Source organism: Neovison vison, chromosome 8 (assembly GCF_020171115.1).
Source record: "Neovison vison isolate M4711 chromosome 8, ASM_NN_V1, whole genome shotgun sequence".
NCBI classification, from domain to species: Eukaryota; Metazoa; Chordata; class Mammalia; order Carnivora; family Mustelidae; genus Neogale; species Neogale vison.
In genome coordinates, this window is record NC_058098.1 from 90,258,310 (window position 1) to 90,277,391 (window position 19,082).

Consider the following 19,082-nt stretch of genomic DNA (forward strand, 5'->3'; position numbering starts at 1 on the left):
TTTTATGTCAATACATGGACAGACCCCTCATCTGACCAGGTTGCAATTAATAACCTTGACCATGCTTCATCTTATACTTGAGTAGATGTCGTTCTGGGATAAATTCTCAGAATAACGATTGCTGAGTCAGAGGTTAAGTAGATTTATGTGTAATTTTTATTAAAATTGTCAAATAGAAGTTGTGCCATTTTATATTTCTACCGTCAATGCACAAAAGAGCCTGTTTCCTTATAGTTTCACTAGCAAAATGTATTTTCAGATTTGGGGAGATGTATTATTGATAGATGAGAACAGATAATTCACTTTTTTTTTTTTTTTTTGAGAGAGAGAGAGAGTGAATGTAAGAGGGAGTATATATGTAAGAGGGTGTGGGCGGACAGAGGGAAGAGGAAATCTTCAGCTGGGCCTAGAGCTCAAGGTGGGGCTTGATCTCATGACCCTGAGATCATGACCTGAGTTGAAATCCAGAGTCCAAAACTGAGCCACCCAGGCACCCTGATATTTCGTAATTTTAATTTTGATTTGGGTTTGTTTGTTTTTTTTAACAATGAGAGAAGCTGAACATCTTTTCTTATGTGTAAGGATTCGTTGCATTTTTCTTTTCGTCTGTGGATGGTCTGATCTTATCCTTTGTCTATATTTATGTTGGTTGTTGGTCTTTTTCTTGTCAATTTTTATGAACTTTTTATATGAGAGAGTAGCTCGTTGTCCATGATATGTATTATAAATATTTTTGCTGGCTTGTCATTTCTTTTTTGATTGTATTTATGGTGATTTCTTTGTTTTATTTTTGTTCTTTTTAATTTGGGCAGTCATGGAAACTTATGTAGGTTGAATTTATCACAGTTGTATTTCATGGTTTTTGGATTTTGAGTTCTAGTTAGAAAGGCCTCCTCATCCTAAAGCTATGAAAAAATCCTACTTTAAGACTCTCTTACCACTAATAGACAATTGATTTTTAGAGCATGAGTTAGTTCCTTTCAGTGCAATATCCTTTCAAAAAAAAAAAAAACCACCATGCAGATAATCAATAATGTGATGAATTAAGAGATGGTCTTCTCGTTAAGAGTTTCACGGGTGTGCAGCCTGGAGATTCTTTCTTTCAGGTTGCTAATCCTTATCTTGGAAACCTGACACATGGTAAAAACCCATGTGACATCCGTGGCCATTTCTTTCTAGACCAGCGACTCGGACACAACCAGCCCCACCGGACAACGGCCGAATGATGGGTTTCTGGAAGAGAGCAGTAAAGCCCCCAGGGAAAAGCTAGGTGATTGGAAACTGCAGTCACGGAAAAGGACTCAGACACTCCCTAATCGGAAATGCTTCTTGACATCAGCGTTTCAAGGTGCCAACAGCAGCAAAGTGGAGATCTTTAAAAATGAGTTCTGGTCACCTTCCTCAGAGGTAAAGGCCGGGGAAGGGCACAGGAGAACGATGTCTCAAGGCGTGCCCCCCTGCCCAGACTCCCAGCGGACTTCCACCTATGATAATGTCCCTGCCCCGACCCGTACCCCTGGGGATGAGGCAGCTGCCGGCTCTTCCCAAGCTTGTGATTCCAAGAGAGAAACTCTTGCCAGCTCCACCTCTGAAACCGGGCCTGGAAAAAAGAACTCTGGGGAAGAGGAACTTGAATCCTTGCAGAGGGTGGTCCAGGAGCTGCAAAAGGAAATAGAAACACAGAAGCAAACGTATGAGGAACAGATTAAAAAGTAAGTCACCTGCGAGGGGCCTTGGGCAATCACTCAGCTTCCATTTTCAGAAGCAACAGAAATTGTTCTTCTCTGCTGGAGAAGTGATGTTAGAAACCTTGAGTTTAGAGAATGCAGTCCTCTATAGCAGTTGGGTGTAATTGAGGAAAGAGGTAGAGGGAATCAGATGAGATGACTGCGGTAGTAAAAACTCTTTAAGTTTTAGGTTAAATTCATGAAAAAGTGAAGTGTGTAGCTTATGCAGCTTAAACAGTTTCCAAATCATGATTCTTTAAGGGTCAACATGCTCTAAAAATTAAGAGGAACTTTAAATTTTTTCATAGAAATGTGAGTCATCCCTTCTGAAAATGTTTACTGAGCACCTACTGTGTGCCACACACCATCTCAACTGTTGGGGAATAGCACTGAACAAAACAGACAAAAGTCTCCGTGCTTATAGAGCTTTCCTTCTATCAGAAACAGACAATATATATATATATATAAGTAATTAAAATATATGCTATGTTAGACGCTGGAACATGCTATGGGGAAGATAAAGCAGGGAAGAAGTTTGGGAGGTCCAAAAAGGGGGTTCCTATGTTAAACAGGATGGTCAGGAAGGCTTCACTGAGAAGGTGGCACTAGGGCAAAGGCCTGAAGAGACGAGGGCATAAGTCAGGCCTATTTGTGGGGGAAGAGCAAGCCAGGTAGGGAGAAGTAGAGGTGCGAGGGTGTGGAAAGGAGCAGGTCAGTCTGTTCGGGCATTGGAAGAGTGGCGGTGGGCTGGAGCAGTGGGGAGTAGCTGACAGGAGAGAGGGCAGATGAGGGCAGAAGGCATTGCCAGCCACCTTAAAGCCTGTGTGAGGCAGAGCTTCCAGCCAGATCTACTTAACTAAAGCTTCACCAAATCACTGGCTTCTCACTGAGCTCACCGCCCCCCTCCAAGGTGAATGGAAGGCCAACACGGAGGCTATTGCCACAACTGTCATGCACATCCCCAAGGTGCTTGGACACAATGTGGCCTCCGGGGTAGATAAACTATTTTCTTGAAATCTTTTTCACACCATTGACTTTTCATGAACGTAAGCTCAATCCAGCTTAACCCATATGAACACAAATCATGACGTAGTGAAATGCGAACTAGTGGGGCTTTCAAATTATGGGTACTTTTTCAGTCCATTAAGGCTCAGACACATGAAAGGAAGACTTTGTGAGCCCTGATTCCTTGTTTCCTACATAGAGGGCTGCCCGTCTAAAAGCAAAATGGAGATCCTTTGTCTAAGGACGTGAAATCAGTCATTTGTAGGACTACAACCCTCAAGTGCCATCTTGTCTGTGGTGGAAGCGTCCCCAGAGGAGTTTCCTACTGCGCTGTCACGTGATGTCACTGGCAGGGTAGGGCGAGCCCAGCTGCCATGGAGGGGCCTTTCCTCCTGCATGGAACCAAGTCCTCTGAATTCACCCATCAGAGGGGTCCCCCATCCTCAACAGAGAGAGGAGACTTAATAGTCCATAACGCCTGCTGTGAGCTTCGTGTTTCAGACACACCTTCTCATGTAATCCCCACAGCAATGCTGTGAGATAGATAATATCCCCATTTTACGGAAGAAATGGGGGCTTGGGTAGTATAAAAAGATTCCTCGGGGGCACACGACTAATCATCAGTAGGGCTGGGATTTGAACCGGGTCAGTCAGGCTCCTGAGCCCACCCAGATTCTACCTCTCCACCAGCAGCAGTGGTCAAAATCTAGCAGCAGTTCCCTCAGTTGAGATTTCTCCCAAAGCAAGACGGAAGCTTGTGATCTCTGTCTGTCAAATTAAAAAAAAAAAATAAATAACAAGAGGGGGGCTCAGACATGCCCTGGGGATTCAGGTTTACTGGGAAGTTTGCATGTGGGGGGGGTGGAAGTTGGATATAGGACTTGTGAGGTACAAAGGAAAATGGATAGTATGTGAGCAAGGGTGAAGGGAGAGTCTAGAGGTCATGCCCCGTTCTTTCATTCTATTATTTCCTTCCTTGTAGCCTTGAGAAGGAAAATTATGATGTCTGGGCCAAGGTGGTGAGGCTCAATGACGAACTGGAGAAGGAGAAGAAGAAATCTGCAGCCTTGGAAATCAGCCTCCGCAATGTGGAGCGCTCCCGAGAGGATGTTGAGAGGAGGAACAAGGCCCTGGAAGAAGAAGTCAAAGAATTTGTCAAATCGATGCAAGAGCCCAAAGCTGATGCTTGAGGGTTCCAAGCATACCATGAAGACAGCCCACAGAGGCTCACCCAACACACTCCCTTTCTCGGTGCTATCTGATGACTGAGAGGCAAAATTACTCCCTAGGAGGGAGAAGACATTTGAGGAGAAATATCACTTTTCCTGGTAAAATAAACCAGTGGAGTTGGCAGGAAGATGAGGGTGAGCAGGGACGTGTGAGGACATCCATGACTTCTGTAGCTGTATTCAAAAGGATTGCATTCTTCCACTGTGGTCTCAGGCCGAGTGAAATGGAACTTTCCATGCTGGGTGACTATGTCCAATGGAGACATTTGAAGCAGGCCACATCCCAGGACCTGGCAAAAGACTGGCCCCAACCAAGGCTGGACTGAGGCATTAGTTCTTTTTTTTCTTTCTCTGTGGAACAGTTCATCTAATCAGATGGTCTCATGATGGCCTTGAGACACAGGGACAGAAAATGACATTTAGCTTTCTTGTACTCACCTGTGGTGAGCTGGTGAGCTGTGTTTTGGGGGGCTTCACCTGCTGACCAAAGCCCCATTTTGTACCCCCTTCCATGATGCCCACTCTCTAGGGCTGGAAAGTCAAAATTATTATTAGACTAAGACAAAGCAAGCAATAAACTTTGTATTTATGAAGGCAAAATTGATGAGAAATCATATTCAAATAAAGAGAAAGGAAGAAAGAAAGAAGAGAGAGGGAAGGAGGAAAGAAAGAAAGGGCTGTTGGTAAACCTTACAGACATGTTTGTGAGCCTTAGTAAAAGGTGCCCCTTCCTTGAGGCAGATGCACTCCTCTCCCAGCACATGGCTGGGTGAGCAGGGCCTGGGCTGGATTTCAGACCTGCCTTTCCATGGCCACAGTTGTATACTGTGTGCCTGTGAACAGAGGCCTTCTCACCATGGTGGCACTTCCTTGGAGGCTGGTTTGGGGATTTTAGATGGCAATAATCACGATAATATTCTGTTTCACCAAAATGCAAGCGATTTCACTCCTGAAAGGGACCAGAGGCCCTAGAGAACAGCTGGGAGAGGGGCCTTCGAGCAGACAGCTGACTTCTCCTCCTACATTAAGGCAGCCTAGCTGAGGGCCCTGGTGAGGCCCCACGCCTCACTAAGTAGGAGAGAGGGCTCTTTCATGGCACTTGTCATTGTTTTATGACAAGTGACACCTCTATGACACCTCTAATCAGGTGATCACCAAGCTCTTTTGACCATGTACTCCATCGGAAGAGAATACTTGAGCAGACACCCTCTAATAGATTTCTTTTCTTAGAAATCACATACAGGTACTACTACCCGACTCTATCATACATATCCGAAAACACACACAAGACAGACTTTGAATAAGGATGAGACAGAAACACATATAAATAGATGTTCTCCAAGGTGCCTTGTGCTCTGGAGGCCACCCGTCCGATTTCCCAGCAGATGTTCCCTGCGCTCGGTTTCCAGGTGTCATCCCATTGTTGCCACACGTTTACTTGAACTCTTGAAGCCACCTGGCTTCCTCAGAGGTTTGAGATCGAAGGTTACTGCGATGAGAGTAACCCGGCGCACGTTTCCTCCATTATTCCTTTTTCTCCTTTTGTTTTCTCACTTTTTCTCTTCTTCTCTTTGTTTTCTTTGGTCTCGTTATTTCTGTCCCTCTCTCTGTGGCCATGACACATTACCCACAGAGCAAAAGGTACAGACAGGAGGGTCAGTGTGGTTTAGTCCTGCCACACCCACCACCAGCCACCAGACTGCTGGAGGGCAGGGGCAAGACCCAGCACATTCTCTTGGAGATGAGTTTATAGAAGACTGGGGGGAAAAGGAAAGGGGGTGATTTGGCACATCATTAAGTAAAGAAATAAAATATTTGATTTCCTGGGGCTTGTTTCCTAATTACAGAGAGGCAAACATGGAGACACTTGTTGAACACCTAATTTACACTGAGGAGAGTCTGTAGTTCTGCCGGGCGTGGGTTCCTCACACTGACCCTCTAGGTGCTGAAACCAAGCTGAGGAAGGAAGTAACCTCAAAATTCTAAAGGGAACATTTGCTCGAAGGTGCAAAGAGGAGGACCTGAAGTCTGTTTGGAGGTCAGTGTGGCAGGACCCTGCTGGGGCTCGGAGCAGGCGCTCAGGCTGAGCAGCAGGGCTGCATTCGAATTCCAAGCTCCTCCTGGCCAGATGACACCTCTTGTTCTATTCCTTCCACCAGGGCCATAAGAGAACACAGCAGCCACTCCAGCCTTGGAAGCTGGAGTGTCTGTTCCTCCTCATGATCAAGGGGGCAACCGGCTGGCTGGAGGGGCCCTGCTTCCTCCTCTGCCACTGTCCGTAGAAGGAGAACACAAGAAGCAGGAGTTTTTCTATACCCTAGGCCCTGTGAGGGCAAAGAAGGGCTTGCAAAGATCTGGGGTCTGATGCCACTGGCCTCTGTGCCCCAAAGGCTCCGTGTGAGGCAGAGCATGGGAAAGCTCTAGGCTTGGTCTGGATTCGGAAGCCAGTCTTTGGAAAGCCCCTCACAGAGACAGACCTGCGTCATCTGTGTTCTGTTGGCTCCCACCTTTAGCTCTCCCAAGGGCGAGATCTATTAAACCTGCCTTTTGCCATTCACCCGCCCCCTCTTCACCTTGCCTCTCTTCCACCTGCACAGATAATGAGAAACTAAAAAAGGTCTGCGGTGTGCCCACCAAAACCCCTGGCCTTCTTCCCCACCCGGACTTGTCATTTACCTCACAGCCTCTGGTATGGCACGCGTCATAAGTCTCCCAAGTCTGAGGCAGAGCTGAGGGTTTTCCAGTAAGTTAGTGCGCCAGATGGGACATTTTGTATGAGGGGATTGACTGAGACGATTCCTGTCTTTGTCCACGTGGGCTGTTATAACACAATACCACAGACTGGGCGCCTTGTCACAACAGATGCTTATTTCTTGCAGTTCCAGATGCTGGGAGTCTGAGAACAGGGTGGAGCAAGGGCCTCCTTCGGGGCTGCAGATGTCTCGTGTGTCCCCACATGGTGGAAGGGCTCGCCATCTCTGTGGTGTTTCTTTTCCGTCACTCATCCCGTTCAGGAGGATGCCACCCACCTGATGCCTTCATCTCTGGGGGTTAGAAGGTCTACACAGGAATTGGGGGTCGGGGCGCAAACCTTGAGACCACAGCAATTCCCTTCCGGTGAATCTGGGTCAGAGTCTGAGGCCTGGAGTGGGACCTTCCTCACGCAGAGCCTGGGCAGAGGATATAAGCACCAAACGTTGTCGTTGTTGTTCTGTTCCATTCCTTAAGCCCTGCTCAACAGCCTAGTCATTCCATTTCAGAAAGCTCAAAGCTTGGAGACTCTGAGGGAGCTCCACGCTGCGGAGATGGGCGGACGAGGAGCCCCAGGGAACTGCAGCTGTTGGCCGGGCTCCCAGGGCTCAAGACGGGGATGTGCGCACACAGACGTCGTGTAAACTTCCACATTCCACCACTTCCTCTGCAGATACCGTCCGTGGTCAGGCCGCGGCTTGCCGGGGACCAGAGAGATCACTTAGAGGCCGCCCCTGCAATTCAAACACGCTGCCTTTACAAGAACTGCACCTGGGCTTTCCTCCCGCTGGACGAGGCCCCAAGGGTGGAGGTCTCGCTACTGCTGGAGGAGGCCAGGCCGGCCTTTGGACCGCGGCAGAAGAGCTGGAGTTGGAGCGCCGGTGGATCCGTGAGCTTTCCAGGGTGGCTTCAGACGAGGAGTGCGGAGTGCGTGAAGAACGCCCACGCCTAGGTGCATCCTGCCTTGGAGGCGCAGGAACGAACTTAGAAACCCTCCTGGGCTTATCTAATCTAATCTGTTCATTTAAGGGCTAAGGAAAATGTGGCCTGAAGGCAAGCTGAATTGCAGGTGCTCACGTATCAGTGCAGAAGAGGATTAAAGTTAGGGGACTCAGGGATTCCTCTAGCCCACTATCTAGTGATTCTCCATTTCTGTCCGGGAGTTCTTCCCCCCAGGCCATGACCACAAGGTGAAACCCATTGAATGTCACCTGCTGAGTCTGTCCGGGATAGAGACCCAGCCTCACCTTTAGGTCACAACTGACACTTGGCTCTCAGGATGCCATTTTCCACCTACTTTATATGACTGATGCTGTTTTAAGACAGTGGTTCTCAGTGATTCTCCATTTCTGTCCGGAGTTCTTCCCCCCAGGCCATGACCACAAGGTGAAACCCATTGAATGTCACCTGCTGAGTCTGTCCGGGATAGAGACCCAGCCTCACCTTTAGGTCACAACTGACACTTGGCTCTCAGGATGCCATTTTCCACCTACTTTATATGACTGATGCTGTTTTAAGACAGTGGTTCTCAGTCTTGGCTGCACTATAGAATTACCTTAAGGAGATTTACAAAAAAAAAAAAATTGTGATGCTCAACCCCCCCCCCCATGTCAACATGTCAACTGAATCAGAATTGGGGGGGGGTGGAGTCTAAGAATTTTTTCCTTAAAAAAACTTCCGGTTAATTCTAATATGCAGACAGAATTTTAAACATGGTTCTAAAACTGCTAAGTTTGACACAAGTCCTGACGAATGATAATATTAAATCTACCTACTCTTTTTTTAAAATAAGATTTTATTTATTAGAGAGAGAGTGTGTGTGCAGGAGAAGGGGCATGGGGGTCGAGGAAGGGGCAGAGGGAGAGGGAGAAGCAGACTCCCCGCTGAGCAAGGAGCTGACACAGAGGTCAACCCTAGGACCCTGAAATCCTGACTTGTGCTGAAGGCAGACCCTTAACCAACTAAGCGATCTGCCCCCTCCTTTTTTTAAAGGTTTTTTTTTTTTACCTACTCCTTTTTTCTTTTTTCTTTCTTTTTTTTAAAAAAGATTTTATTTATTTATTTGACAGACAGAGATCACAAGTAGGCAGAGAGGCAGGCAGAGAGAGAGGGAAGCAGGCTCCCCCGATGACCAGAGAGCCTGATTCGGGCTCAATCCCAGGATCCTGGGATCATGACCTGAGCCGAAGGCAGAGACCTTAGCCCACTGAGCCACCCAGGTACCTCTACCTACTCCTTTTTTCTATCCCCAGTCAACACTACACATTCTCTGTCCTCCCTACCTGCTGGTTTATCTTGTGTTCACTCATTTAGAATAAGAAATGCTTAAGAGAAAGTAAAATGGATCGTCATTACATACCCATTTTTCAGAAGAGTAAAACTGAGCCCAAAATTGTTACTAAAAAAAATCTCAATATAACAGTAGCTTAGACATGAACAAATTCAAGGAGCCTGAGATTTCTTTTATATATGGGAATGCTCTGAACTTGCTTTAAGAAGGTCAGCAGTTGTCAGCTTCATTTAAAGAGTCCCAAGCATGGGCTCTGATTAAAACCATCTTCCTTTCAAACTCAGATTGAGAAAGCTCTATCAGGAGCCTTTGGGAAATTAACCACGAATGTGTTATAACTGGGAGACAGCCGTGATGCCTCCATTAATCATTAATACCATCTTTATATTAGTTACCTGGTTCCAAGCAGAGAGCTGTGTCATGAAAGAATGAGAACCTGGGTGGGTAAGATGGTTGTGGGTGGAGGGAATAGTTTGGGGGGGGGCACAGAGCACACAGTCTGAGGTGGGGTGTGGGGACAGGGCCCTAAAAGGGGAAAGGGGGATTTAAGTAGCAGCCTGCAAAGCTGGTTTGCCCTCAAGCAAACCTGAAGACTGGTCAAAGTTGGCCCTCAGACCTCCTTTTCCGGTCTCTGTTCTTAATTAGTACCACCATCAACATCATAACCGCTAACTACCACTCATAAGCAACAAATACCATTTCCTTTCTGTCCGACGCTGTGCCAAGCACTCTGTCCGTGACGTCGCCTTTAAATCCTTGATAGGCTCTTTGGATTACACGCTACTCTACTTATGTCACAGGTGCGGAAATTGAGGTTTCGATGCAGCAGAGCGAGGGCCCGAGTCTATCCAGTTTGTTCGATGCTATGTCGGCCTTGATCCCATGTGGGGAAGGAATGTAGAATAGAAGCAATCTCTAAGTGGTGATGAACTAAAATAAAATTTCCAAGGACTTTTTTTTTTTTAACATAAAGAATACTGGTACAAATCCAGGAAAGGGCCCCTCATTCTGTTCTGATTCAGCATCAACGTGGAGAAATCTCAGCAGGCAGATGCCTTCCCCATTGCCCCGAGTCACACCTGCCTGCTCGTCCTGAGGGTGGCTGGCGGCCACAAACCACGCCAGGCCTTTACCCCATTTAGGGTCCCACGTCGTGAGCTCCACACTGGAAAGTTCTCGTGGGAGTAACTCCAGGATCGGGGTCTCCCAAGAGTGTCTGGCTCCATAGTGCTGAGGAGGGAGTGTCTAAGACCTCTTTGCTGGCTCTCTTCTCACTTCCTTCTCTCTCTTTTCCATTTAGAGACAACTTTTCTCTTTGCACGAGCTGAGAGGGGGCCCTCAAGTGGGCTTATTGGATAACTTTGAAGGACGTACTGCCCATGAGACTTTTAAGAGAGAGTAAAAACCCTCTTCCTCGTCCACATAGAAACCTTAGGGAGTCTGCATGAGCCCGGTGGTGTTGGTGGGAGGAAATAAGGACATAATTTCCGTCCTTTCCTCAACTTAAGACATGTCGTAAGTTAAATACAGGCTCTGCCCTGTGGATGTTTACAGGCTGAAAGAGCTCATTCTGGCCAGAGGCTTGCAGCTTCTGAGTGTAAGGCACAGAATATCTTCAGCTTGCTTCGTGTGGTCTGATTGCTTCCGTAGCACTCCCAGGGGACCGGTGAGCGGAGCAAGGATCAATACGTGACTCCTTGGGAAGCAGGGCCCGTGTAATGATGCACTTACTTAGACTTGCCCGCTGCCTCTTGCATTTTATCATTACTGATTCTCAGCTAAGATACAAAGCCCTCATTTCCCTTCGAAGTCACTTGTTCTGACTGTGAGAGAGGGAAGGGGTTTGCCTGTCAGTGTCCTTTTAGGGAAAAAGCTGGGGGAGCACGTGGCCCAGCTCAGCTGGCTGGGTAGACGTCAGACACATTCTGTGGGAACTTGAACTGATCACCAGGAAGCAGGTGGTCTGGATTAGGTATTGTGTCTATTTTCAGGCTGGATGTTACCTTCAGTGGAAATCCAACCCCAGTCAGAAAAAGCAAACACCATGCTCCACCATACTGAGTTTGCTTACATGTTGAAATGCTGGTCATTTATTAATGTGAAACGCATACCCTCAAAATTCCAGCCATAATGTTCATTAAGATTTCTTATGTTGGGTTTCACGGACTGCGCTGAAGTCAAGTCGGTACACATCAGTGGTGTGTCTTGCCATTCATGCTACTTACGTAGTCACTGACAGTCACCCTAGTAGGTCTTTCTTGCTCTTCTGAGAGTGTTGGAATCTATCTCCCAAAGAATCTGAGGGTTACTGGACAAGCAAAAACTTGCAAATCACACAGCATCTGGCAGTGGTCATGCCAGTTTTGAGAAAGCTGATCTCTGTGCAGTGATAATATGGACAGTTGTGTTGTCAATGGTAGCTTTCCTGTGTTTACATTGTGTTTACAATGATATCTGCAGCACATGTAAGCTGAACCCAAGATATAGCAAAATGTTGCAACACTTGAGTCTTCCTCTTGCCCTTGAGTGTTTTAGAAGAGCTACATTTGAATAAGGACATTTAAAAAATGCACTTGTTGAGGGCTTCCTCTTCCCTAAGCATGAAATACTCTGCTTTACTTGCAATATCTTTATTAATTCTCACAGCCAACTATGAGGAAGTTTCTAGTATTACCTCTGTTCTACAGATGAGGGAATGGAGGCTTTAAGAGGTTAAGTCATTTGCTTAGACTCATAGTTAATATATTCTTTCTGAGAGATCTTTTTTTTTTCATTTGAACACTTTGAAATTAGTATGTCCAATGTGTGTTTTTCCCAATGCAACCAAGAGATGAACTCCATTCTGACACTATCAACCTGAGACAGCATCAGACCCCACAGTTTAAGGTCTCAGTTCTACAACAAACGCCTCCTAACCCAACCTTTCAGATGTCAATCGGAGTCTATGCTGCTGGCCAGCTGGATACAGATCAGAAGTTCCCTGCACCCCTCCTTGGGTTTGGCTAATTTGCTAGAATGGCTCCCAGAATTCAGGAAACTTTTTACTTATTAGAATACTGGTTTGTTATAAAAGGATATAACTCAGAAACAGCCAGATGGAAAGGTGCCTGGGGCAAAATATGGGGAGAGGGCTTGGAGCTTCCTCAGGCCACATGTTCATGTATTTGCCAACCTGGAAGCTTTTCAAACTCCGTTCCTTGGTGTTTTATGGAGGCGGCATTACATGGACACGGTTGATCAAAGCATCGACCACTGGTGATTAAACTCAGTCTCCAGCCCTTTCCCCCTCCACAGGTAAATGATGAGACCAAATGTATGGACCGCTGAGTCGGCCCTAGTGTTTGCTATCCCTCTTCTTTCCCAGCATTCCCATTTAAGTCGTTATTTTTAGTTTTCATCTAGCATACGGTTTAATTCCTATAATTTAAATGCATGTGTAAAATTTGAAGTTAACAATGATCATAACAGCAATAATTGCTAACATTTATGGGGCGCTGAATATTTTCTGCCAGACTGTTCTAAGTGCTTTATTTGTATTAACAGAGTTAGTCCTAACAAATCTCTCACAGCTAGATAGCAGCATCCCCTTTTCACAGCAAAGCAATTTGCTTCTGCTTTTGCTCCTGCCTTTGACTGTGGCTCTGCTCATTGTCTCCCGTTTAGAGGAAAACATTTTTCTGACAGTTTCTAGGGTTAAAGATGGAGCTGGGGCAGGTTTAGGGCAATGCTAACACTTCAGAAAATCTCCAGTAATTGGGTGAAATGCTCCTGTGACAAATTGGCTTTTGACAAATTAGTCTGCTTTCACGTATGAATAGCCACGCCAGCGGGGCCAACAGGAAACAGATTTACTAGAAACCAGGGTGGAGTGCGGAGGGAGGTGACGGCGTAAGAAAGTTCACACCTGATGGGAAGAGCATCAGGGCAATGCAGAGGCGTGGTCCTGAGTCACTGAACTAAAGGCCTGGCTTGGGGCGGAGGGGGTTGGATGGGGCAATGGTCAGAAACCCCAAAGACCTGGTCAAAAGGGAGAGGGAGTTCACCATGTGGAATGGGGGGTGAGCGCCGCCTACCTCTGCCATGTGCAGCTGTACAGCCAAGGGGGTGAGCACAGCCCCTCTCCTCTCCCCTGAGCCATGTGCTCTGACTTCTCACCCGGAGGAAGGGGGACCTTTCCTCCACACGAAGGTACAGCCAGCTCACTAAACCCAGAACCTCAGAGCCTTGTCAGCCCACAGTGGGCAGGACTCAGCTCACTCCAGGGAGCCAGAGGTGGCCAGGGGACTCTCCAACAGACCATCACAGTGGGGCAGAAATGGCAGCGGAGCACCCTGAGGAGGAGGAGGAAGGTCAGGCACGCCACCCTTGTTACAAGGAACTCAGAGACAGAGGGGATAAGAGGGTTCTTAGATCTCAAGAGATTTCCCAAGAAGTCCATCTTAAAATAGCTCTTTATTAGTAGATGAAGCTGTCATTATTATTAATATTACTTATGGCAGATGAGAAGCTCTTTTTATAGATAAAAGAGTTGATATTGGGGCGCCTGGCAGTCGGTTAAGCATCTGCCTTTGGCTCAGGTCATGATCCCGACATCCGGGGATTGAGCCCCTAGTTGGGTTACCTGCTCAGCGGGGAGTCTGCGTCTCTCTCTGCCCCTCCACCTCTGCTTATGCTCTGTCTCTCGCTCTTTCTCTCTTGAATAAATAAATAAATAAATAAATAAAATTTTAAAAAGAGTTGATATAAAAAAGATTCAGTAACGGAGAGAACACGTAGGCTGAAACTTCCCATTCTAAAATGATTTCCTTTCGCTAGTCTGGGTGGTGGACGGTACCAGTCAAATTTAAACAGGAGTATTATCTCAGGGGAGTCGTTCCAAAGTTGTAATTATTTACCTCAAGGGGTCCTAAACGTCTTACAGCGCTGCCACACCGCTCTGCCTTATAAACCTTTGCTGGCAGCAGCACCAGCTCAAACACCTTCGCTCGATGTTGGGGGCACTTAGAGAACATGGGACGCTTGTGCATGCATACACCCTTGGTCTTCGTGTTCCTTCATGGTCACCCTGTGAGGCATCACCTTCCTCACCTGTGACCTGGGATAATGTGGGAGACGTGTGCTGCCCACCACACAAGATGACCATTAGGACCGAGTCGGGTGATGTGTGTGTACACACATGAGCCAGTAGCCTGAGTATTAGAATAGTATTACTACTACTCAGTAGTAGTAACATATACCACTGCACTTCACGATCCCCCCAGAACAAGGAATGCTCCTTCAAGCAGGCTTTGTGCCCCATGTGGCTGTTGATATGCTGGCTCTCACAGCAAGACTCGCTACCTGGCCATGGTCTCCCAGCAAGGCAGACTTTCTCCCCAGCTCCCCTGAGTACCTGGGGCTTGAGAATGAAGGTCCAGGCCCCCAGTGAGGGCATTTGGGCCTCCCGATGCAGCCTGAGAAAGCAGGCTGTTGATGCATGTAAAAATCACAAGAGGAAGTTTCCAGTCCTTGACCCAGTGTGCCCGTGAGGAACCTCTGATGCAGGCATGTGCTCACACAGCCCGGGGATGGCGCTTTTGCTTTCCAGGAACCATGTTCACACCAGAGCACTTGGCATGGAGCAAACATCTGGATGAGATGCCGAAACCAGACTGATGTTTCCAACCAGAAGCCTCATGTGCTGGGACAGACGATCGAAGAGCCCGAGATGCACACACAGAAGTTTCCTGCTCCCTTCTCCACACCACCTAGAAAGCAGTTTTTAAAACAAAACAAAACAAAAAACCATTTCCCCTAAATGTTCTTTAATAACCTTTTAAATTATGATTTTGAAAGTCATCATTTCAAAACAGCCCTACATGGTGTACAATGACTAACATTCACCATAGATGTAAAGTCCCCAGAGAGAGAATTACCTGAATCTCAAACCCAGTTCTACTCTATTCAGTGCTACTGCTTTGACTTTGGCATCACCATTGGTGATGAAACACTCCCAACCTTGGTGTGTCAGTTTTCTAGGGCCGCCATAACAAAGTACCCTTGACTGGATGACTTAAGCGACAGAAAACTATTTCCCCACCATTCTGGAAGTCTGAGACCAAGGTGTCGGCAGAGTTGGTTTCTTCTGAGGTCTTTCTCCTTGGCTTGCAGATGGCGGCCTTCTCCCTGGGTCTTCACATGGTCTTTCCTCTGTGTCTGTGTTCTAATCTACTCTACTTATAAGGACACGGTGTCATATTGGATTATGATCAATGACCCCTATGACCTCATTTTACCTTAATCACCTCTTAAAGGCCCTATCTCCGTAAATAATTAATGTTTTGAGATACTGGGGGCTGGGACTCCAGAAGAAGGCACAATTAAGCTCAAAATACTCATCATCAAAATAAGCTCATCACTTAGATCTCTAATGAAGAGAGATCATTGTATTTAGAATCTCTTCTGCAAATCTGTGTATATCTTAATATCTTCAAACTTGAAACCTGGGTTATTGTTGCATTTTGTTTTACTTTTTTTTTTTAAGATTTTATTTATTTATTTGACAGACAGAGATCACAAGTAGGCAGAGAGGCAGGAGGAGAGGAGGAAGCAGGTTCCCTGTCGAGCAGAGAGCCAGATGAGGGGCTCAATCCCAGAACCCTGAGATCATGACCTGAGCCAAAGGCAGAGGCTTTAACCCACTGAGCCCCCCAGGTGCCCCTGTTTTAAATTTTCTATCACAGAAGGTCAATAACATCAGTACTCTAAAATCTTGCTGACCGATGGGTACTATGAGAAGGACACTGGATAGGGGCGAGGAAACCTGACTTTAGATGATGAGAAATTTGATTATGTATTAAACTATAATAATTATTAATGTTTTTATTAGTTAGCTGTAATGAGGCAGTATTTCACTTGACCCAGGAACCCTGAATGCTGAACCTATGCTCTCTCAGGTTTTACTATGGTGGGTTTGTGAAGACGAGTCAGACAATAGCACATTCTTTATTATTGCAAAGGTTTGGGTCCAAACTACTGTTTAATCCCCCAGTGACCTTGGGCTGGACCTCGTGGCAGCACCAGGCCCCTTGTAACTGGGTTAGAGGTGGATTTGCACCCTGTACTCTAGCAAAGCTGAGCAGTCTCCTTGACCCCTGCCTGCTGCCTGCTCCCTACCCCTGCCAATCTCACCACTCTGACCCTGAGAAAAAGCAAATCTAGGAAGAAGAGGTGATTTATTACACTTCCCTCCTAGTAGCTGAGGCTTTGGGGGTCAACAATGAAGCATTCATGAAAGCTTGGAGGCATCCATTGTTCCATGAAGGTCCATAGAAAACTGCCAGTGTTTGGGAAAATGTCCCCATAAAAGTGAAGATGGTGTTTTTTAATGTTTCTTGCAGACCATCAACCTAGCAATTAAACTCAATGTGAACAAGGGAAGAAATGAAAGGCAAGTGGAACAATGTTGGTTTCTCTCTCCTGCCACTAGTGGGAGCTCTAGATTCATGTCTCTCCATCAACCCAAAAATGGGCTAGATACTTTGGTTGGCCTGGCACTAGGGACTGAGAGGTTCAGGTGAAAACTACCCCCTGCAGTGTTATCTTCTGGGAGTCATTATTTCACACAATTAGTTTGGTAAGAAAGACTTGGGGCCTTCCCCCACTTACACTTTGTGAGTTTAAAAACTAGAGTCCGGGGGCACCTGGGTGGTTCCGTTGGTTAAGCATCTATCTGCCTTTGGTTCAGGTCATGGTCCCAGGGTCCTGGGATCAAGACCTGCATCAGGCTCCCTGCTCAGTGGAGAGCCTGCTTCTTCCTCTTCCTCTGTTGCTCCCCCTGCCGTGCTCTCTCTGTCTCTCTTAAATAAATAAATAAATACTTTAAAAAATAAAAACTACAGTTCTAGAGTTGAAGGCCAGGGTCCAGTGTACAGAGGTCCAAGATGTCCGAGAACCTGCTTCCAGCCTGTCCAGGACTGGGACAAAAGGCATCCATCCTAAGAGGCCCAGACATGCACCCTGTCCCGACCTGTAGGATCTCTAGCAAAAGCCTTGTTGAAATAAAGTGATTTTTCTTGGAGAGTCCCCTCTGAATATCTTTCCTGAGAACCAGGGATAAGGAGATGTTGTTGAGGTAAGTATGGGCATTCTTGAGCACACCAGATTCATCTCATTAAGGCCGACATTGTTATTTTTAATTCGCCAGTTCTAGCCTTACCAGTTTTCTTCTCTGTTCAAGTCATTGTTTAGGAAGGATAGCACTGAGTACAACTCTGGGTTTGCAGCTGCCAAAGGAACCAGATGAGGACAGATTCTTCTCTCGGGACTGAGAACAAGGTCCAGCCAGGAACAGGCTGGTTTCATTTCACTGCCCTTAGTTTGTAATAATGCATTTTGGGGTAAGATTCTTTGATTAATGTTGGTCTCATCCACTCACCTGTAAGAATCATGGGGCACAGACTGTGTCCATCTGATTCATGCATCAGATCCGGTGACTGGCGGACTTCTTGGCCCACAGCAACCGATTCTCTCGAATGGCAGTTCCCAAACTGTGTGCTGAGGCACCCTGCCCCAGGGGCTGCAGCAAATGCACAGGGCACCACAATGTTTTACCTTTCTGAGGGGAACACGGATATCTTCAACAACCATGACACCCAAAGCAGACTACTGGCTGGACAGTGTGCAGTTTCAACATGAAATCATCTGCATTCCTTTTGATGACATCAGATCTTTTGAAGTTTGGCCTTTGGTTGTTGCTATGACAAAAGACAAGAGTTGCACAAAATCAGTGTGGAACAGGAAACCAGAGTGGCGGGTCCAAGGTTATGCCAAGGTTTGGGAAAGGACGCAGTGGCCAAAAAGATCACAGCCTGCTCCTAACTGTGGAGATTGAAAAGTAAATTAAAAAATAGTACTGTTTTTGTTTCAATGTAGGTGCATTGTTCTCTTTCCTGAACCGGTGCTAAGTTATAAAATAAATAAATACTTACTAGATTGTTTGGACTTAACTACTCAATAAATGGTGCCATTCAATAGTTCTTTTGGCACAGGGATGAGAGAAGCAAGAGCCCCATGAACTGACGTGTGGGAGCCTCTGGCTCCGTCAGAGTTGGTTGACTGACTGATGGCCTCAGGATCACAGTTCTGTGCCCGGTCACTCTACCTACAAGATAGTTCAATATGAACTGAAAGTCCCCAGAGAAATAGAGTCACTGAACTTCGTCCTCAAGAGAAGAGAGTTCGGCCACTGAGCTCTCTTCTCGAGCAACCCATAGTTTACTGAACACTTTCCTATCAGCCAGGCCGTAAGCTATCATTTCTTTATTTTTTAACTTGACCTTACCGAATCCCCTTGGCAGTCTTTTGAGGGCAATCATTGCTCATATTTGTACAGGAGGAAAAGAGCGTGAAAATGGCAAGCGGTAGACACAAGGCTTGAGAGCGGGTGTGCTTGATATTAACACCCATTCTTTTAGTCATTGTCGTGACAATATGATGCTGATAAAAGGTAATTTGTCATGATTAACTATCATTTTAACTATTATTTAAAGATTTTATTTTTATTTATTTATTTGACAGACAGATCACAAGTAGGCAGAGAGGCAGGCAGAGAAAGAGGAGGAAGCAGGCTCCCTGCTGAGCAGAGAGCCTGATGCGGGGCTCGATCCCAGGACCCTGGGATCATGACCTGAGCTGAAGGCAGAGGCTTTAACCCACTGAGCCACCCAGGCACCCCATTTTAACTATTATTTAACTAATATTTATTTAACTAATAAATATTTAACTAATATTTTTATTACTATTGCTAAAATGTAAGCTGTAACAGTACATTAGATGTATGAACAATTTACACAGATTATTCCATTTAATAAGAAAACCTTAAGAAGGAGGCATTGTTGGGACAGTCACTCCTATTTCACTAAATCACAACACATAAGCAAACAATCGGTGTGAAGGAGGTTGGGCGAGGCCACATCCTTAGCCCAGCATCTCGCTGCCTTTGCAGGTACAACCAACTTTTGAATTCAGGCTGAGTGTGCTCTGTGCTAACACTGGGCCAAAAGGGGGAGCTTCTAGAAAAAACTTGGTTACTAGACTGGA

At 46.3% G+C, this 19,082-nt stretch overlaps 1 protein-coding gene across 2 annotated transcripts in view; it reads left to right on the top strand.

The window, feature by feature from the left end:
• ARHGAP25 (Rho GTPase activating protein 25) overlaps positions 1-4,561 on the top strand; it is an 82,573-nt gene extending 78,012 nt beyond the window's left edge. For both annotated transcript variants that reach the window (XM_044261286.1, XM_044261287.1), the window contains 2 exons: positions 1,180-1,712; positions 3,715-4,561. In XM_044261286.1, the coding sequence (XP_044117221.1) occupies positions 1,180-1,712; positions 3,715-3,922 (741 nt within the window). In that variant the 3' untranslated portion in view covers positions 3,923-4,561. The remainder of the gene's footprint in view (positions 1-1,179; positions 1,713-3,714) is intronic.
• Positions 4,562-19,082: the final 14,521 nt, after the last annotated feature.